Genomic DNA, 22,772 nt, shown 5'->3' on the forward strand with positions numbered 1-22,772 from the left:
GTGACGTTAACAAGGACATAAGCTACCAGTAAGAGAGGGAGCCGTGACGAAGAGGATGAAGAGAAAACATGGAAGAAGAAAAAGAAGAAGGGGACGAGAATCGAACAAAAAAGAGGAGGAAAAGGAGGAGGGAGCACAAAATGAAATAAATAAGCCTCCTACAAATACATTAAAATAAACACACAACACAAAACCCAAACAGAACGTAAGAGACAACCGAAGGAACGTCAAACCTGGTGTATCAGTCGTTTAAAAAATGTCAAACACATAAAACATAAACTTAAAAAGAAAACAACCAGAGTGAGTAGGAAGCGCAAAATGTGTTAAAGCAAGCGGCTGCAACAAAGCAAACAGCAAAGAGTTTCAAGCGCAAGCAAGCTTCCATTTCAGAAATCTTTTCTCCCAAACTCATCACATGCCAGCCAGGACGAGAAATTCACCACATCCCCAAGGATATCAGCAGCTGAATGTGAGGCCATTTTCAGAGAACTCTAATAATCTAATTGCTTATCGCTGTCATAAAATGCCTGACTACATAACTCATCAACCAGTTTAGGAATTAGAAGATGAAGCACAGACGAGTTCTAAGATACCACACAATGCGCATGCATGGCCAAGTGATTCACAAAGAATGTATGGCTCTCTGTGCCTCCAAACACTCGCTACAGAAAATTAATTCTGAAATAATGAGTACAGTGAGCTCTGATAATAGAAATATATTGTCCTGAATAAGCATGCCTTACTTTTGGGAACACAGAGTGAGTTTTAAACACCTTTTTCTATAAACATACAGTCAGTATGCTGGGGTTTCTCATGTAGCATCGCACACAGTTCCACCCTTTTTCTCACACACACACACACACACACACACACACACACACACCCAGTGACTCACTCATGCCCTGGCCTAACTCAGTACCAACAGTGCCACCAGCCCATAAGACAGTCAGAACAGTTTGGCTGTTTAGAAGCAGGAAACTGAAGGAGGCTACTCAAGGCTAATCACCGGTCAATAGAAGAACAGTGAGGAGACTGTTATTTCAAATCAAGTTAATATCTGCCAGATGAGCCCATCCACAGGATGATGCTAGAGGTGCATTAGTGTGTGTTACAGAAGAGAGGCTCCAAAATCGCTGAGGGTGACTGCCAGGGAGGAGGAAACGGGTGGCAAATGATAATAACAACAGAAACAGCAATACTAATAGAGAACTAGCAACACATTTCTCAAGCTTAAGAGAATTCAACTAAAAAATATCTACACAGAAATGAAACTGAACCCAGTGTACTACAAGACAAACCGACATGATATAATACAACCTATAATACCCACCGGTCCTCCACCCAGCCCCACAAAAGTCTCCCCAAATAGCAAGGTGACCTCAAAGTGAGGAAATTCATGCAAAACAAAATGCCTTAGATCCAGTGCGGCTCTGCTCTACGTTCGTGTTTATGTGACTTTGTTAAATGTGCATTCATGTGTTACCTTGTTCTTGTTCTTAATGAATGGCCACAGTTTGCCCTTGCTCTTCCCAGCAGGCTTCTCCTTGCCCTCTCTGGAATTGGACAGGCTGGTCTCAGACACCGTCCTCTTCATAGCCTGGCCATAGTCCTCAAATTCCACGTCTCCCGGAGGCTCGAACCCAGACTTATAGGACTCCACCACCTGCTTTGAGTCCTAGTGGAGGACAGTAGTTGCTGCAATCAGTGGCAGTCTTGTTTTTTATTCATTTTCTATTAAATTATGAAACTTTTTAAAATACAAAGGGGGGTCTCTGTGTTCTAGCTAATCAGCAGGTCTAGAGATAAGATGCCTGGCAATGCTGTTGTTTAGAGTAGTTTCGTGGTGATAACACTGAGAGTTTGTCATAAAAGGAAAGGGAGAGTGGCCATCGTTATTCAGTTTCTGGGCCACTAAAGAAAAAGGAAAAGACCTAATTCTGTCAGACAGGACTTATGACAAAACACTGAGCCAGGCTCGTCAGACTCAGGAAGGAGCACATTAATCAACCTGTCTGCAGTGATAAGGGCAGAGGGTGGGCTCGGAGTTCGGATCAGAGGTCAAAGATGTGTTGTTGCACTGTACACATGAGAGATGAATAGGAGACACAGAGAGGGAGGGAGCATGTGATTTGTTATTCCCTGCCGTTGTTTACTGCAGGCTGGAGTCGTCTCCCTGGAGCTGGGCCATGCACACAGCTAGACAAACGCACACACATGCTACCCAGCCCCTGGGGATGGCCAGCATGTGACAGTTCAGTATTTCACAGTTCTCATTTTCTCTTTATAATAGGCAAGTCTGGCCTTCCATTTCAGTATCGAAATATTAAAAAGTCATGGGACAGAGCTTCAGCATCAACCAGCTATGAAGAAGTATTTAACTGAAGACAGAAAGGCTGTCCGGGGCTCTGATCAGCAGAAGGTTTAGAAAGCATTGTTCCTCCCATTTCCAAAACACATACTGGACAGGTAAGGAACAGAATGGCATGCTGGGATATAATTTTATTTTCTATCCGGTAGCAAGTCAGATGAGAAGATACTACTCTCATAATCTGTCCATCAAATATGAGGCTACACGAGTGCCTGCCAATGAGCTGTGACGGGGGGAAGCACACCTGAGGATGCTGGCTATGTGTGTGCTCACTAGGGGTGTAAAGATAAACCGATGCAAACTGGAAAATCGATTCAAGAGTCAGATTTATGGCTACATCGGTTGAAAACCACAGATTAAAACCAAATGAGTTTTGAAAATGGTCTAAAATCTATATGGACCTCATAAACCAATCTTTGGCAAGTTTTCTGTTACTTCTTGCTGTGCTCCACTGTGTGTGCACAAACCATCTCCTGCTGGCATTCAAACATGCCAAATGACGGTGACTCTGAAGCTGAATCACTCAATAGCAAGTGAGCAGTAAGAGAAAAGTGCATCCAGCTCTGTATGATGAGGTGAAACAGCAGCTGGGGTTTACTGTTCACCAGTGTCCAGTCTTTACTACTGTTAAAAAGAGCAGACACATTTTATCTATTTGACTTTTGTTGAAGTACAAAACTGCTTTGTGGAAACACTACTTCATTTTAATTTTATACCCTAAACAGACACTTATTGTTATGCATAGTCTTTCAAATAAAAGCTAAATTAAAACTGAATATCTGCTGAATCAAAATGAACTCACTGTGAATCGTACTGTGTCGTATTACAAATTTTGCAGTACTGTTTCTGTATCTAATCCTGGACCGTGTATCGAGATACCTATCAATTCATGTGAGAGGGAGAGATACACACCCCTAGTGCTCACTGATTAAGTCATTTGGTACTAAAGGGATTTAACTGTGTACTTCATTTCACAACAGTAAATAGTATTTGTAAAAACCAAAGCTGAGATATTCTTTTTTTCCTCAACATCCTGTGTTTTGCCTCTAGTACATGTAGTTTCTAAAATAAATGGATCCTACACTTCCTGTAATACACTACCAGTCACAAGTTTAGACACTTTCCCACTGAACTGGTTGGTAAAGTGTGTCCAGCCTTTCCACTGGTGGTGCACATCTGGCTCCTAGACACCCATGTCTTTCAAATTCTGTACCTCCACTTAGTAATGCAAGCTTATTCAGAAAGTGTAAGTCTCAAGATCCATCTGACATGACCCTGGTTACATTATTACTGTTATTTTGCAGGCTTTAAAGAGCTCTCCCCAGCGACACAGAAGATATTTTCACAAGATCAGTAGCACTGCTCAGGATGAACTGAATTCCCTCTGTAAATCAGTGGAAAGCCCCTTCGAAGGGGGAGCTACACCAAGTATTTTTAGACAACACACAGCCCCAAGAGTAGTTCATGGAGGAATATACAGCATGTGCTTGCAGCTCATTGATTTTCTTATTATAAAGGAGAAGTTAACACATAAACTGAATCATTTTGCTCAGTGACAACAAGGCACTTGTTGTTTGCAGATGATTTACAGGTTTTTATTTTTATAAAGTCACTCACCCAACAGCACAATTGATTCTTAAACAAAACATAATCAGTAGTGTGCGTGTTGACACCCTGGCTGAGGGATCTACATGCCCCAATCGGTGGTGTGTGTGAGCACATATATCTTGTTCTGTTTACTCACAGTCTTGGGCTCAATGGACTCGGCGGCTTTCGTCATGCCGTCTAAACATTTCCCCACAATGGGCAGCACTTGTCGGTCCACATCTGAAAACGTCTTCATGCACACTCCTAGCCTCTCAATTCTTCTCTCCTCCATGTCTTGAAGTTTCTACATAAAAATGCATAAATATGAGCATTACCATCATGTATCACAGAATAAGGACTTATGGGCCGGGCCAGCTTTGACAATGATACACTACGTTTGGAATTGAACTGTCAGAAAGAATTGCTTTGACATAGCAACCAGGAAACCTTTTGTTTTTGTACACTAGATCCTACTTTCAAAGAAGCGCTACAGAAGTGAAAACTCAAAGGTCACGAGTATGTGGAAAAGCTACTTGCATTTCAAACTCACAACACTGTGCCTCTATATGTCAAAATGTAACACACAAAGTTTGTATAAAATTACTACCCTCAGTGTTTCCCACGTGTTAAGAATTTATTTTTAGACCCAGACGTGGGTGGGGGTGATGGGCTGCACACAGTGTTGAATTCACACACTAACTAATGATTGCACATGAATGCACCACTCTGGCTGACTTTTCAATCAATCAGCAGCTGTCTGCATAGTTATGATAGACAGAAATAAAAAAAAAAAGAAAAACAAAATACGTATCATATAGGAAACAGTGGTAATCTGCAGAGGTCAACAAATCAGATGAAATAGGTCACATGTACTGTTATAGTCACCTGAAATATATTGGGGATAATTGTATAGTAATGTTCATTCTGCTCCTGGTTGAACTTTTGCAGGTAGGAGGCGTAGTCGCTCTTACTGTCAGCAGCCATCTGGTGCCTCATCTGAGCTTGCTGTCGTGCCTGAAGGAAAAAAAAAACCACAAACACGCACGTCACAGACACGCTCTCCCCACTAAACCTCAGAGTCCCCTGATTAACACAGACATATGAGTTACACACACACCCCCACCAGCATAACGACCAACATGAGTTGTCACATTTGTGTGTACGAGTGTTCATGCATGTACATGTACACACATAAACATAGAGCTCGTGGACGTACTGTCACAGGTGCAAATCCAAGTTGGACAGCTTTTGGCATTAGACCAGATTTGGTCCAGAACAGACATATAAGGAGGGAGACGACAGCCTGTACTAGCTGCATAATGGAGGGATTTGGATTGTGACTGTCTGCACAGTCGGGCCTATCGCTGTCAATAATGTTGATTATTTTTAAGTTAGTTTAGTCTCAGGGAGGGAAGGCAGGCGGTCAGAAACGCAGCAGGAGGAGCCTATTACAGATCCACAGCAGATGGTGATGAGATTATATCAGCTCGATAGCACGTGTGTGTGTGTGTATGTGCATTCTGTGTGTCTATGCAGCTAACTACTCTTGTCTGCTTCCTCTTTCCATCTGACTTGAGGCCTATCCACACATAAGTAGTGATTTCAATGCCTCACATATCACAAAGAGTCACCTTATGAACCTGTGATTGCAATCAGCATTTGGTCTGCTGAATGCACATGCACAGAAAAATACTGCAGCCTTATACAGTGACTGGGGGGAAGGGGGCGGTAACGGGAACATAACCCTGAACTGTTATAGTCCTGAACGAAACATTTAAAGGACTTCATCCGGTTTTCACCCACACACCAATCTGAGCTTAGAGTTGAGTCTCTCATACACACACACACACACACACATATGGTTAAGTAATAAATGTCAGAATAGAAGAAAAGAGAACAACAGAGCTGAGACACAAAATTATATTATTTCCAGCACAAAGGGGAAGATAGATAATACCTTCATGGAAAATGATAGTCACGGCCTGCAAGAGAGCAATGTGAACTCCAGAGGAAAGCTAAGGAGCACAGCTGTTCAAACTCTACATGTGGAGCTGTGAGCATGCATTTATGGGTATGCGCTGTGCTGCAGTAGGTGCACATGAAGTGTGCTAAATGTGTTGAGAATTACTGAGGCTAAACATCATCACCATGGTAACGTGACAGATATCAAAACCTCAAGACAGGCTGCTGTTCCTGCAGCCACATCACATCCTGTTGTCATCTGCTGGAAATTACCTGTTGTACAGTTTTTAACACTTCTGTGTGTATATACATATCTATCTCTCTATCTATCAAATACAGTCTTATAAGAATGAAGAACTAAAAGCTATATTCATATACGACATATTCAGTGTTTCTTTATATAAACATCGATGGGACAACGTGTTCAGCAGAAGACAGGAAGGCAAGCCACTGGTCATGGTCAGACAGGACACAGCGTGTTAACAATGACTAGGTTGGGGCTTTACAGAAGCGTGTGTTTGTGTGTGTGTGTGTGTGTGTGTATATTGAAACACAAGTCGAGACAGTGTGTGTTCCCACAGATATAACAGGCTCTCTGTCCGCTGGACCTACCTTGTGGGAACTTCGCTTCAAGGCATGGCATAAAATAAATATACAAACACACACAAACAAAAAAATGTTTGTTAGCTGTTTCCAGCCAAACAAGAAGTTGCCATAGATGCACTTCCTGGACCACCCGGCCTGTCATCACTCAAAAGGGGAAGTCGGTATCAGGCTGAACCAACACACTCTGCACTAAAATATTGTAAACCTCTGTTTAATGCAATTAAAGTAATGTAGGCAGAGCAGAAATGGAGAAGAGCACACCATGCCTGTGAGTGTGTGTGAGGGCTGGGCGTCCCTCAGAGAACTAGAAGAGGCTTAGTGGATATCTGGGCTGTGAATCAAAACCCCAAATTGAGGGATTTGTTTGTCAGAGAAGGAGAGGGATCACTTAAAGGTTTGCTACAGCTGCAGAGAAAACCACAATACCTCTGCTCTGCAAACAGCAGCAATTTTGCATGAGAGAGAGACATCACTTGGCAGACAAAAGTAACGCCTGAAACTTAACTTATCACTTTGTATCCATGTCAAATATTTGCGGTTCCTTCTTTTGACAAGGGGCAAGTAACTTTGCTGACAAGGTTAACCAATATAGTTTCTTCATCATTTTACATAACACATAACTTGTCAAATAGTAATGTATACTGACACAAATATACACACAACTACCTACAAATAAATACCCTCGTGTGTTTATCCTTCTCTTCCGTTCTCCTCAGATACTGTACAAACTGAGGTTGTGACATTTCATAAACACTCAAAACAATAAAGGGAATAATCATCTGTAAAAACAAACACACATTGAGACACATGATCTATTCTTTCTATGGCTCGGTTTTTTATGTTTTTTATGTCAAATCTGCCACCTAAAAACAAACTGAGCCCCTAAAATCACAATTAACTTTGCTTCAATCAAAACAGGATATACTGTAGCAATGAGTGCAGTGTGCAAGTGTGAGCTAAACACCTTGAACACCACCCAACATCATGAGGTATCACAGCTTAAGATTCTAAACCACAGATGCATGATACTGAAAATCAGTGTAGAAATAAAACAAACACGCCCTTTCACTTTTTTCATGTGTCTCACACTTTTTCTAGAATCTATAGTCAGTATATTAAAAAATTAAGAATCCTGTGCAATGCATACGTTTTTCTTGTTTCAGTAAATGGAATAACTGTAATTGGTAACAACACAGCTCTTGTTTCAAGACTAGTTTGTTGAGCTACTGTGCCCGGTCTTTCCAGTCGAGTTCAGTCTTAGTCTAGGCCTATTGTAGCCCTTTGGCTGTATGTCCAGAGTGCAGAAAGGCTCTTTATGCCAGCCTATATTTGCATAATAATCAGGTCTGGATTGTGTTAGATGTGAGCCTGAGTTCTCTTCCAACAGCTGACGAAGGAGCAGAAGCACACTCTGCTGACCCATGATGCTTTGCGGGCGTGGGAGCTCTGTGGGTTAAACTCTCAGATTGTGAGAGCTCGTTTTAATTGGTTATGAGAACAGGAAATGACATCAGCTACAGGCCCAGGTCACTATCCTGAAGGTCACTGTATGGCTGAGACAGCATCAGCTTTTACACAGAGTCCCTGGCATCAAACACATAGTCAGTCAATCTTTGCTGTCTTTTGAGCTCAGTGAAATGAGGAGCCAGGGCTGGATGGCATGCATGGGGACAAACACATAAAAGAAAGAAAAAAGGGGGTGCTAGGTGGGAGAGGGAGGAAGGCCAGGCAACCATGAGAGAAGCTGTGTTTTATGTATGGAGGGTGTGGGACAAGCTTGTGTGACCGGTGGCAGATGATACATACCTTTTCCACGTCAGCCTTAGTCACGTTAATGTCAGCATCCATCTTCTCAAAGTATTGTTGTGCTCTGTCTGCCTCTTTACAGTCCCTCTCAAATCTTCTTTTACACTGAATAAAACCAAATTTATTATGAGAACACACATTACGCCCGTAAAGAGCTGCAGCAGGAAACAGACCTTGAATGAGCGTCATAACATGTGCGTATACATCATATCCATTCCAGGCCCAGCATTGTGTAAAACAGAGGTCATTTGATGGCAGCTACAGCAATGGGGCCTGTGTAAGTCTGCAGCATGCTGATTAAACAAATGTTCATAGTGGTCATTTGTGTACAGAAAAACAACGATTCATCCAACCCTCTTCTGACCCCTCCTACCAAACAATCAGTGTTTGTTGGCCCAGCTTGCACTCTGAACTATGCCTATCTGCCTGACACACAATGGGAACATTGAACACAGAGAGAAGTTTGAGCAGGACAAGGCAGTTATGCATTTCTCTCACACTCTCTCTCCCCCGTCAAAGGGGCCAGACAGAGATAAGAAGTGGTCTGTGCAATATCTCGTTTGGCTCCTTCACCAAAACAAATAAAGCAGACGCTAATGGACCTCCTCTTACCCAACAAAACTACAGTGTATATTAAAATGAAACTAAAACTGGGTCTAGAAGTGACATGAAAACACAAATGATTGATACTCAAGTGAGTATTTAAAGATTCTGAATCCACAGAATTCTACTGTCCCCCAGCCCTCATTATGTTATCTCTGTATACTCTGTGGTAACATACTTCACTGTAATGTAGAAAAACTAATGTTGTTGTTTTTTAGTGTTTCTTAAAACTGGAGGTTAATACAGTATGTTGACTTATATTGAACAGATATGAAACAGCCAGCCTGTCTGTCTGTTAGATGTAATGGAACATTACTGGGTCACTTACTGATTCCATCTGTTTCCACGAGCTCTCAATGTACTGCTGCGCTTTACGCCCATCATGGAAGTGCTGTCAGGAGAAGGGAAAGAAAACAGAAATCTTACTATTCACAAGCTTAGGGGATTTAAAGCAGGTGAACCTGAGCTTGAGGATGCAGTGCTGCTAAATTACAGCGTGTTGGAATGAGTGTCTCAGCCATAACATTAAACACTATGAATATTACTCACAGGAAATATTAATGAGAACAAAAAAATAGGGCAAATTCAAACAGATACTATATTTTACTTACATTAAACCATTATGACCACATAACCCACAGGCTTAACCCTCAGAGATTTGTACAATCCTGGGCAGATGGCTATATATCTACCTGATTAAAGAGCTAACTGTGCATGTTTAACAACTCTAATAAAATAGTGCTACAGTTTTTACAGACACATTAATGACGAATACTTAAAATCATCTGAGTGAAGGCTTTGTAGTAAGTAGTTATTTTAATAAAATGGAAATGGTCAAACACACTGAATATTAAGTAACAGTGACAAACGAGGAACCAAATTTGGTGTAGTTACACTAAACAGATGCTGTTTTTATAAAGCTGCAAAGTCACATGTCCTGTGCAGAGAATAGTGCCAAAGTCAAAAACTATCAAAGACACCTACAAACACAGTCCTCTGTGCTTTCTGCTGGGTCCTTGTGCAGACATTCACACCACAGTGATTTCATGAACACATGCTATGAATGAAAGCTGAGCAATTCTTTAACAAGGCAGATTTAAACAGAAGAGCTCTGAAAGATTGTGTTCAGTCCAAAAAGGCAATGAACCACTTTTCATTATGAGTTTTTAACCATGCCAACATGGTTAAAGGGTGACACCATAGGGGATCCCCTGATGTTTCCCTGTGGCACCACAGCGAAGTTCACATTTCTGGTTTTCAGTAAACTGTAACGACTTTGGTGATCCCCTGGCTTTTCCTCTGAAGCCATCATCAGGTCAAGTTTTCAGTTTGGTTTATGACCAAGCACCTGCAAAACTAGTGACGTTTCCATCAGCCTCAGCTGTACTTTGTTAAGAGTGCGAAAAGGCAAATGTTAGCAGTACTTTAAGAGTGCGAAAAGGCAAATGTTAGGCACTTTTCATTATGAGTTTTTAACCATGCCAACATGGTTAAAGGGTGACACCATAGGGGATCCCCTGATGTTTCCCTGTGGCACCACAGCGAAGTTCACATTTCTGGTTTTCAGTAAACTGTAACGACTTTGGTGATCCCCTGGCTTTTCCTCTGAAGCCATCATCAGGTCAAGTTTTCAGTTTGGTTTATGACCAAGCACCTGCAAAACTAGTGACGTTTCCATCAGCCTCAGCTGTACTTTGTTAAGAGTGCGAAAAGGCAAATGTTAGCTCACTAACTTGTTAAGAGGGTATTGGTAAACATTATACCTGCTTAACTTGTTAGCATGTTAGCATGTTAATGTTTACTCTTTTGTTAAATAAAGAGCAAACCTGTAAATTAGTTTGAATTAGTTGATAGGCTAATATTACAGCATGTGTCTGAGCACACATCTCTATTTGAAGTACTGAATATTACAGCACAGTGTATTTATAACCTAATGTACCCAGAGGCACAGAAGATTTGTCAAGCATGACAGTTACAATTGTTGGCTGAGTAAGCAAGGAAATAAGAAACAAAGAAAGACTAAGTAATAAGGATGGCTGGACATGAAATGAGAAGCTTACAGTAAACATGTGACAAGATAAAACATGGAACTGTATGAGGAGCTAGATAATCTAATCTACTGGGAGACAGACAGACCAAGACAGATTTTGACACTGCCAGGTGTGGCATATGTGGACAAGGCTATTTGGCAACTGCTGGTCTAAACTCATACAACACACACACTGCGTATCATTGTGTAAGGCTTTCTCTCCAGCGGACCACAGGACTTGGCCTAGAGGTCAAGCACGTCTCTCTACAGCTCTCTGTGTGGACTGAAGCCAGATCCCCAGGAAGTGGAGCGCCAATTGTAAACCATTGTTGTTTTTGAATTACTTTTTTTGATTACTTATAAAGCATACAAATAATTCTCCCATTACCTGTGGTCATGTTAATCTACTAAAGAATCCAAAAAGGGTCTAATTAAATTGAAAATGCCACAGTGACTTGGCAATCAATGAGGTTTCCCCTGGTAACACAGCCAGCAGAAGCTGGGGTCAGTAGCTGAGCTGAATATCGATGCTGCCATTCAATAATGAACTAAGGCCATTATAAAGAACAGAAAGCTGGTATTTGTACTGGAATTTCTCTGCTTAGATAGCACAAGGAAGTCCTCAGTATTCTCTGTCTTAACTCAAACACACCAGAAAGGAAATTAAGACCGATGCAGGAGGCCTAAAGGTTCATCTCACCCAATGCTGATGTGAGAGTAGTAAGTGAGAATGTGCCTGGTTTGCCTCAGGCAGTTACACTTCTCCTTTCCCAAGGCTTCAAGGGAAGCAGAGCAAAATAAGGAAGTGATCCAGTGTTTCAGAGGAAGTATTTGAGTCCTAATAGAAAATGGGATATTGTGGAACCGCTGAAGTTCTGTTCAAACAATACATGTGTTTTTTTCTTTTTCCACCTTTGATTAAGACCCTGACCTTCAAATTCCTTCAAGATAAGAACAATGATATTTATTACACGATAGAGTGACGATGCCATAAAGCCTTTCGTCAATGCTCAGTGCCAGACTGGGTGACATCACTGTCAATGTGATGCATTCTTCCAGCCAAATGTTTGTCTCCAAAACAACATTTCTGTCAAACATTCAAGAATTGATTCTGTCTGCATTAACAAATCTTCCATCACTATGAGGATAAACAAACTGTGCAGACATTCTTCCCCAAACACCTTCGGATCCTGCTGGAGGATTAAGATCTACTGAGTGCATCGTGTTTGCTTTGACCAAACCAACACACATGCGATCGCTCCCTTTCAAACATAACACAATGAGTAGAGCCATCTGGCATCCAGGTACAGAGTAAGTCCCAAAACCAGACAGAGGTTCTGAAGTGTTGATCTTTTTCTGTTTAAATTCATATAGTCATTGTTTAGAAGAAAGAGTAGAGATGCCCTGTGTCTCTTCCCCTCATCCCTCTGAGTAACGGCAGGTGGCTGCTGGCACTGTCAGGGTCATCAGGGGTACTTCAACAGGTCAGTTAAAGAACATGAACTGATGATATAACAGGATTTTATGAAGTCATATGACAGATTTTTAACAGTAAAACTCTGCAAAGAGCATCTTTCCACTGTGTATTTGGTCTCCAGTGGCTGCTATCTGCTGTCTCCCTTATCTGTCACGCTACTTTCCTGTGCCACCCTTGTAACAGACAGCGTTGAGGTGAGACAGACGGGATGACTGTGATATACACCCTGTGTGATTCACTAGCTTTCCCCTTCATGCAAACAATATGTTTTGAAAGAAAAAAGATATGAGGTAAAGGAAAGGACAAACATTTTCTGCTGTCTGAACAAAAACCTTGCCCCTATATCACATTCATACTTTTGAATTTACTTCTGTGCACACATCCATCTGTACGCACACACACAGCTTCTAACTGGTCTGTTATTCTTTGACATGACTTAGTTCGTAGGAAAGTACCTGCAGTCCTGTGCATTTATCAACACACATACAGTATAATCGTTAGGTTCTAGAGACAGCCACAGGTCACACAAGATCTGTTTACTAGAGATTATTAAAGCTCAGCTGAGACAATTCTCCTCATGTTTACACCATTAGGCAATGATTCAGAGTGATATATTTATAATCTTTATCATTGTTGATAGAGATGTGCATGCAGCTGTGCATCCAATCATCAGCTCTCTCTCTCTCTCTCTCTCTCTCTCTCTCTGCGTCCTATTTGTCTTTCCACTCAACACAAGGAGGCATGTGAGGCCACTCCAGAGAGACGCATTGTTCTTAGCTGTGGCTGCATCTCTATTCTCTTTAAAAGATAAATGAGGTGTCCTCTGCCAAACCCACCTATGATGTTTTATTGTGCATTGTGGCTTCCAGCTGACTATTTGGTAAATGCAGTGCTTTCCTGGCTTTGGCAGCTGAATAAGATGCTTCCTTTTATTTTTCATTCTTTAGCTACTTCAACATGTCAAATTGCAACGGGATGAAACAGCTAGAATGTCCCCCCCAACACCCAAGGATATAATTATGTGCGGTGCTGTGGGTGTGAGTGTAGCTCACACAGAGCTAACCGCCAAAAGGAGACCGCTACCAACACGTACTGATACACACACCAAATATACTATAGTGACTTTTATACTGCAAATGTTGGAAATGTAAGAAGGAAGTTTTGGGAGGTTTTGCTGAATATTTAAGTGTCTTTATTTATCCTCATAAGCCTTATGATCAGAGGCCTGGTGAGGTCAACAGTATGCTGACTGAGCACTTTATTATGATTCCTCAGCACCTCTTACCGAGGTCATGACACTGTATTTTGATATTTCCTGCTGTGCCTTCATAATCTAAATCTAATGAATGAAATATGTTTGCATAACACATCAAATCAAATCAAATCCTTTAGGACAACATTCTTGGCCTTACCTCCTGTGCCACTCTAAGCTGAGCTTAGCAAGAGGTTCACTCGAGGAAACAGCAAAGGGAGAAAAAATAAAGTCGAGGAAGTCACGAGGCATGAGTGTGTTGCGTACTCTGACAGTGTTACAAACAGACTAAGTATGAAACCATCAATCTTTTTTTGTAAAAGGCTGATTATTTTCATAGCTTGGGTTTGCTATCCTCAGTAGCTTTTTCAACACTTGAGCATGTCAAAGAGCTGCATTCTCCATCATTCGTGAGCGTGTTGAGGGTGCGACTATGTTTTTAAATCAAAACTGGAAAAAAATAAAAGCTTAATGAGGACACTGTTCTGAATACGACTGAGAAACTATTTGCTCATTGTCTTAAAATGAAAGGAACCTCTGTTCACTAAATATACTCTAAGTTATTATACTCTGAATTGAAACCCTGCTGCACTGTCTGGCTGAAGAAACACTGCTGTGGGCTTTTTTAGACACATGACAAGCTATTCACAACAGCAACTGCAAGATGATGAGAAAACTGAGAAAAATGCAGTGCAAAGGTTGTGAAAGAGACACTATGGGGACAGAATGAGAAAGTCAGAGGGGTGGATAAACAGAGGAAAAGGAGAAGGAACAGAGGAAGAGGGGTGTCAGAGTGACATTCTGCAGCCGCAGGACAGCAGGGGTCTGACCAAGTACCCCCTAACAAGAGACAAATCTAGACACTAGGCCGCGAGTGTTGCTATGCCAAACCAAACCATGCCAGGTCTAAAATACCAAACAGGCCATGAGTGGGTGAGTGATTCCCCTTCGGAAATCCCCTTACTTTCTGCAGAATGCTAAAACCAGGCTTAAAATCTAAACTGTTTACTATTAATATGAACAATGGCTTACTTTATCTGGGTAGAGCAGCAAACGCAGCAACACTGATGTCACCAGTTATACACATGAACATATATTCTAAAAATGGTCCCTGTGCCCTTGAGCAGCGCTTGGGTTTTAGTTTTCCACTCCAATTCCGTCAGCAGGCTACTGTGACAGAGTCTGTGATTTTTCAGGGAGCACATTTTTCCAGCTGGGTAGTTTTCTCCCTGCTCCTCCATCAACTCTGTGGATTTAATGGGCACCACACTGTTATCTGTGAATCATGTGCTGCAGGTCCCCTGCTCTTCCAAATCATGTAATGTGAGGAGGAAAGTGACTTCAACATTTAAGAATAATGTGGAACCTTTTGTAAATTGGTTTAAAGAAGAGAAATAAGGCAGTAATGATAGAGAGATGATGACATTGTTCCATAAAAAGGGCTCAGTAAGTCATGTTCTGCACTTCTGGGGACCCTTAGGGTATATCTATATTTGCTCAGTGATGACCTTAGTTCACGGAGAACACTGCTGTCTAGGTCACAGGCACAGCGTGAATGACAAGATGCTGTGGACAGTGTTCCAATAAAGAACTCCAAAAAAATAAAAATAATTGGATGAAGAAAGAAAGGTACAAAGGTGTCTTACTGATTTTCTCTCAGACTTGAGCTCCTGCAGGTAGCGTGACAGCTCGGTGATGATTTGAGACGTCAAATTCTCTGCTATAACCTCATGTTGGCCTGCGTAGTCATTTAACTCATTAAGTGTCATCAGGAAGGCCCGACAGAAGGAGTACCTGGTAAGAACAGCAAGTAATGTTAGAGGAAACACTGCATAGTTGCAACATGAGAAACATTATTTTGTGAAAGAGAATTTGGTCAGAGGATCAATACCAATGTCATATATTCTGGTTAGGCTGCAGCCAGCTTCCAGTTAGCATACTGTAGCCACACCTGTACAACTGTCTGCAATTCAACACAACACTTCCACCTTAACATCTGTGTTTATGGAGCTCAAAATAATTCAGTTTTCGGTGAAACTGTCATAAATGTATAAATTCAATTACCGGTATATGTTTATTATGGTGGTGGTGTTGTACTGGACTACATTATATTCAGAGGTGTTCCTAATATTCTGATCTTCTCATGTATGTAGCTGGGAAGGGCAAAAAATAGACACTTTAAATATAATGTAGTCCAGTAAAACACCACCTTTAACTATGACCTCAATAATGAACATATAATTAAATGTATACACTTGTACAGGCGTACCTAATAAAGTGGCCGGCGAGGGTACATCCCCGTTAGACCACAAGTGCTTTTTGTACAGATGAAACAAGCAAGACATACAGTACCATGTAACTTAGTGAGCTAATCAGCTGCTGAGTGTTGCTTCTATTTGGCAGACAGATACAGAATGAAAGTGGTCTCCATCTTTTCATCTCACTCTCCAACAGAATCCGTGGATTTCCCACCATGTCAGACTGTTCATGTCAGGTGTTTTACGTGTGAGGTCCTTTAACTTACTTGCTCTCCTCCTCTTCCCGGGAGTTCTTCTTGGGTTGATACTTCTTTGATAAATTCCTGTGAGGATAAAGGGTTCAGTGTTTTCAGAGATTTCCTGCTGTGTCTTTACAAACAGCCCAGTCTACATAGCAGTAGTGCACCATTACCATTATATTTCTCCGACAGTTCCCTCATGGACCTGCCAAAGGATCATCCAGTAGTCTATTCAATCCAGCAGAGTGCTTTCTGCTCCTGCTACTACATTTCCCTTTCCTCTCTTCAGGTCACAAATCATTGGCCCCAGGAGTGTGCATGTAGAGCCAGTGACCAGAAATAAGCATGCTTTTCTTATGCTGTCATATGCCCTTGTTTTGACAACAGCTGCATGTTAATGGAAAAAAAGAGCAGTGTGGAAAAGATAAAGAAAAATGAGATGTATGTAGGATGACAAAAAAATATGTCACTGTCATGAGTCATATTGAGAACAGGCTGCAAAGAGCAGTTACTATGGTTTATCACTGCCCTTCTCTCAATGTAGTGACTGTTGTCTTGATTGACTATTGTACATCATGTTTATTTGGTAATGACAGTGTGACACACACACCGCCCAGCTGTCAGTAATAACATGCACTCTGCTCTGGTGGATCTGGGTGCACACTGTGTATTTATGCCTTCAAGATCCATTGTCTAATGAAAAAGCACTGTTAAAAAGTGGACAACCAAGTGGTGTATGTACACAAAACAGACCAACACACAACAAAGAAAAGCTTTTCAAGACTGAGACTCATGAATCCCCCTGTACTCTTCCAATACCAAAGTCATCAGGCATTAGAATATTTTGTTGTTGTTTACATGTTGTAAAAGGATATGCCCAAGTCCTGCTGACATGAATAATGCATGTACTAAAAACACTACATACAGTATAATGTGTGTCTGCACTCCATCCAGCTTTATCGGCCCACATCCCCCACACCTCTCCTCCCTGATGGTGTTTGTGCTGTTGCTAGGCAGATCTGTCTGTCTATCTCTCTCCCTAAACAGTTCCCACTCACTCTTTCGTTCACTCACAGCCGGATGTCGTGTGTATTTGCCTACTCACTTTTAATGCATATTTAACTAATTTGCCCATATTAGGGTTGAGGCTAGCACTAAGTTACGAAGATATAAAAAGTACTGTGGGTGCATGTTCGTGTATGTGCATCAAATTATATCTGTGTGTGTCTTTGTCTGGAAGAGAATATGATATGTCTCACTGGAAACTTACTGGAAGACAATGTCGATACATACTGGTTAGTAATATAACCACAGTCTCTATGCTTTTATTCCTACTTGTTATGGATTATGTCAGACTGGAATTTGGGGGATGAGGAGGACGAGGAGGCATTAATGCATTGTCCTACGATGACTAGACTGAAGCATTGTGCATGCAGTGGAAGAGGATTATTCATGGATTAGAGCAGTGTGTAGTTGGCATGATGATAGAAATGGTACCATGTAGAATAACAGACATAGGCTGCAGTGATGAATGTATGCTAGTCCATATAGTTTAAAAAACCTCTTTGTAATTGTGTGATGCTTGCTCAGTTACTCAGCTGGTAATCAATAATGGCTCTCCTCCAAGTGGCCAGCTCTGCCTTTTTCACAGCAGACTTGTAATAACAGGGAAAGCACAAGTAAAACTAACAACAACAACAGGGCTTCAACTAAGAAATCATTTCATTTTCGATTTGCCAAATATTTTCTTGATCACTAGTTTGGTCAATAACATGTCCAACAATAAAGAAAAATCACAAACTTTAAAAATCCAAATGATAGTGATTATAAAAAAAGTTGCTGGTTATTTTTCTGTCTATCAACAAATCAATTAATCCAGTCAATCAGGTGTCCCTGAGTCAGCACCAGGGCCTGGAACGTTTCATAGTTACAGTATGTGTAGTGCACTCATCATTATCAATATTAATTACGCCTGTTGTGACATTATTGGGGAAAAATCTGCCCAACAACATAGATGAGAGTAAAGAGGACTAGATCAAAGGTTCCATTAGTTTATTAGATCCAACAGCCGTACTTCCTTTGGTCTGCGAGTGCCCGTTAGATTAAACCTGATTTCATGAGTTAAGTTGATTACAAAGGATAATTAGTTCTGAGGTACTGGCCAAGTAGCACCACAACAAAGAAACACATGTTGAAAACATAAGGAAAACATTATGGCTCAAGTGATCCAGTCTCTATGTTCTAATTTAATTAATTTAGCATCCTCTTGCAATATGTGTGTGTGTGTTTGTGTGTCTACTAGGTAACAGACCCAGTTTGACAGCAGACCATCTGTATAAGCATAGCGGCTGAAAACATCTGCACCATCTGTGGACCATGAAGTTCAAGATGAGTCTATCCCTGTCCTGTCAAACACACTGTAGACAGATGCTGACTAGCTGAATGATGAGATGTGTGTATGTGTTCAAAAGCAAGTGCAAGTCTGACTGCATATGCTTTGGCTTTTTAATACTATATTTACTATATTTGTATTTTGTAGCCTATAAAATCCAGAAGTCTCATACATGAACAAATGCAAATGGAAGCAGTGTGATAAAAGAAGTTTGAGTGCTATTAAACACATTGTGTTGAACAATCAGTCGCCTTTAATGAGCCCAATACTGTTTCTCTCATTTTAAAGGTTTAAAAAAAAGGACCAAAACAAGTCAAGAGATATTCAAATTATAAAAAGTATTTGGGTGAAAAAATGTATAGTTCTGTTCGATATGAGTGTCTGAAAGGTAATGGGTGTAGAGATATGTGAGTAATGTAAGCACAGACAGCTAGTCCTATTATCGCAAGTTGATTTCATTCTCAAAGGGAGGAGGTCTGAAGACGATCTGTTACGGGGGGTTGCTATGTGAGCACTTGACTGGTATTGGTTGGGGGGTTGGGGTCAATACTTAGAGCATTAGCCATATTGCCAGGCCTCTCTAAAGATGAGGACTGTGGATTTGGGGGATATATCCCACTGTGCTGGGATGCAGGAGGCCTCAGGACGATGGATCTCTGAGTGCAGAACTGCTCATGCTCCCATTACTGCCTTTTAAAATCAGTGACTGCTCCAATATAGAGCTTGTGTGCAGAGATTCGGAGGGGGCAGGGCCGACACTTGTAGTTGGAGGGGGAAAAAAATCTGGGTCAGACCTGGGCTTGATAATGCTTCTACCTACGAGTCTCTATTGAAACACAAGCTCCAGCCCATCCCCCTACCACCTGACTTCCTCATGCCTGAAGCAGAAGCCAGCAACATCAACAGACAGCATGCATGCACGAAAGAGTGAGGGGAAATTACATCCTTCTTGACTTGTTTATCTAGCTCTATACTTGACTAAAGCAATTTCTCTTCCTTGCAGAGAAATAAGTGGTGCTATGAAAACATTTGGATTTTTTTCTAATTAATATAACAATGCTAATGTGCTAGTTCCCATATGGGACTTCTTGTTTCAGTTTCCCCCTCCAGAGAGAGATCAGAGGTCAGGGTCAGCCACATAATGAGCTGGTAATGATTCAATCTGTTGTTTCAAGGACACCTGAGTAGGTCAAATCCAGTTTCTTTATCTAAACCATGTAGATGGAAAACATCCCCCTCAGTACATTTCAGCCCCAGTTATGGACCGTCACTCTGCTAGAGTACTCACCTAAGTTGTTTTGCATAGTTGATTTCAATCTCTGATCTCTCCTTGACAAATTTGGTGTACTTGTCCACAAATTCGATCCCCCACTGTGTATGCTTCTCCAAGTTGTCAAACTGATCCTGCAGGAAAAAAGAAGACATTATGATCAAATCATTCTGCTGTTACTTACAATCCAAAAGAAAGAAGAAAGCGATTAAAGCAACTTGACGAAGGCGCCACATAGTGTAGGACCGAATGCTGAATTTAAATACAAGCCCACAATTACCAAGTATCTATCTTGGTATTTGAGTATACCGTAGCTTATACAGATTCTTTCTGATCACGAAAACTCCAAACTCAATTTCTCAACTTTGAACTTCATTTTCTGCAGGAATAATTTTCATCTGGTTCCCCTCAACCAAAGAGTCTGTGTATCAGTCGGTGTTCTCTAACCCTCTCTCATGGCAGCAATTCACACCATAAACACCTTCAAGCATGGCCTGCGACCGACACTCGAGATGTGATCACTGTAAGTAAGTTTTGTCTTGATGTCATCTTAAAATGAAGCCTACCACAGAGGGTATGTGGGGTTCATAGTAAAAACAAACACTAGTATCACACACTACTGAAAACTAAAAACAGCTGTTCAGGCTGAACTCATTATTCATGATTTGTTCATGACTTGTGAGGAAAAAATGAGCCTCTAGTTGGCTGAGGTCATGTCATGAAATTCATCACTTCAAAAATGAGGCCACCCCATCCATCAACACACGCATACACACAGTTAGTATCTATTGACAATCATATGGTTGCTTCCAAACAAGCTTCTTACACGAGTGTTGGAATGATTTTAAGGATGAACCACAAAAACAAACAACCTTGGTGTGGCTCCAACAGTCACCCATCCTCTCCTCTACCATGTCTGGGATCTTCCTGAGTCCAGCTATTAGCTCCTCTGGCACGACACACTAAGTGAGTGAGGTGCCAGCACAAAAAGGTTCATCCACTTCTCGAGGCAAACCATGCAATGTAGTCTATGTGCTTTTAGCTTCTCTGCACTAAAAGCATTTTCATTTCAAAGGCACAGGAAGCGGTTGTGGTGATGAAAATTTAGCCTACACACTCTTGCAGCACTCTTCAGGTAAGTGTAACTGACTTTTCAGTTAAAATAAGATGTTCTAAAATGCACTACAGCATACCATAGTCTGTACTCTACTGAAGCCACATTATGTTTTATGACATTTGCTCAAACAAATTGCACTAAATGACTCCCAAATTGAAGTAAGAAAAACAATGGCGTGCAATGAGTGAGAGTGGGTGCTTTCCAGTCTGCATTGTCAGTGGTTAATGAGCAGTTGCTCATCAACAAGCCACTCAACAGAAGAATGACAAGATAACACCAAACAATGAGACATTTTACTGCCGCACTGAGGCATCTCCTCGGCCTCGTCACTTCTCGGCTTTGTCGATTTCTCTCAGGTTCTCTGCTTCTCTTTCAGTGCCCAAAGCATGTGCGCTCTCAAGCCTATGTGCCAATTAACATAATCAAACAACAATTACTTCATTATGACTAATGAAGTAATCATTCAGAGCACAACAGACAGCAATCAGCACACATCACTGCAGCCACATCATGCACATAAAACCCTCCTCTCTCTAACACACACTCCGTTCACACAACTCAGATTACCCTTTTTAGCAGTGGCACCATCTTATCCAGCGTGCCTCAGTGTGGAATGTGTACCCTTTTTAAATATCCAGATTCACAAAATGTCCATCCAACTCGACTCCTCTCCAGAACAGCACAACAAAAGGCTCAGGTCAGGATAGAGAAGGTGTCCACAAGGTCATTTTCCAGGTTTCCAAAGCAAGTGAGAGAGTGCCTGGGTTTGGAACAATAGCCGCTGACCCCACTCCCACACAATAACAAAGAAACTGTGCGAGTGTAGCAAGTTAATTCCTGGTTGTCTGAAAGAAGCAAGAATCCCAAGGATCAGGAGAGGAACCCATACAACAGGGGCACACGCACACTGTGAATCTCAGGCCACAGCAGCCCACAGCATTCGGGCTTAATGCTCCATCAGGCATAAGGTGGAATAAGTGGGATGGGAGAAAAGGATAGCGGGACAGAGAGAGAGACTGAGAGGGAGAGAGAGAGCGGAAAAACGGAGGGAGGGGGCTTGAAAGGAGTACAGTGGAGGTGGGATTAACTTTAGGGGGGACTATCTTAAACTCTAATCTAATCTTAAACTGATAATACTACAACAGTATAGAACAATACGATGATCTAGAGCTCGTGACCCTTTGCCAGTATCTAATGGGACAGAAGAATAAGTTGCTTGATTAAAACGGAAAATTCACCAGCAAAGTCATTTCCTCAGGAAAAAGCAGATTAATAAATTATGGATCAGAGCAAATGGTAAATCAGAGGAAATATTAAGAAGCACACAGGCAAACAAGCACTCCAGTATCGTCTCCATGCTCACTGCAGCACCCCTCTGCCATTCCAACTGTCCAGCCACAGAAAACAGAGGAATCTGTAAGTAAAGCTTCTTAAATGTGACTGTGATGTGATTTTCTTACTGCTCTATGATGATGTTCTTTGGAAATTCTTTGTCATTTCCTGGCTTTGTATCAATATAACTAGTAACTGGCAACTAAGAAAATAATATGCAGATTAACTGAGAAAGAAAATCATCGCAACTACACCCACAAATAAACAAGAGGTTCTATTCTGAAATGGTGCAACTGATGATGAGAGTGGTTTAGATTTTAAAAAATAACAGAAATTAATATGGATTCATTCACACTGTGCGATATAGCTCTTCAACATTTTTAGCCCTGCTTCTTGCTGCTGACCGTGGACGTAACAGTTCCGAGGCAAAATTATTTTCCATCCATTTCATTTCCCCACTTTTTTAAATCAATT

The 22,772-nt window shown here is 41.3% G+C and overlaps 1 protein-coding gene across 1 annotated transcript in view; it reads right to left on the reverse strand.

The window, feature by feature from the left end:
* Positions 1 to 22,772, reverse strand: part of fnbp1b (formin binding protein 1b) — a 47,389-nt gene that overhangs the window by 11,867 nt on the left and 12,750 nt on the right. Inside the window, 10 exon segments of the mRNA XM_020613581.1 lie at position 1; positions 3 to 22; positions 1,484 to 1,675; positions 4,113 to 4,259; positions 4,841 to 4,969; positions 8,330 to 8,434; positions 9,261 to 9,323; positions 15,337 to 15,484; positions 16,215 to 16,271; positions 19,868 to 19,983. The exon segment at position 1 is cut by the window's left edge and continues 135 nt beyond it. Of these exon segments, the coding sequence (XP_020469237.1) occupies position 1; positions 3 to 22; positions 1,484 to 1,675; positions 4,113 to 4,259; positions 4,841 to 4,969; positions 8,330 to 8,434; positions 9,261 to 9,323; positions 15,337 to 15,484; positions 16,215 to 16,271; positions 19,868 to 19,983 (978 nt within the window).

The sequence above is a fragment of the Monopterus albus genome, unplaced genomic scaffold (assembly GCF_001952655.1).
Source record: "Monopterus albus unplaced genomic scaffold, M_albus_1.0 scaffold135.1, whole genome shotgun sequence".
NCBI lineage: Eukaryota > Metazoa > Chordata > Actinopteri > Synbranchiformes > Synbranchidae > Monopterus > Monopterus albus.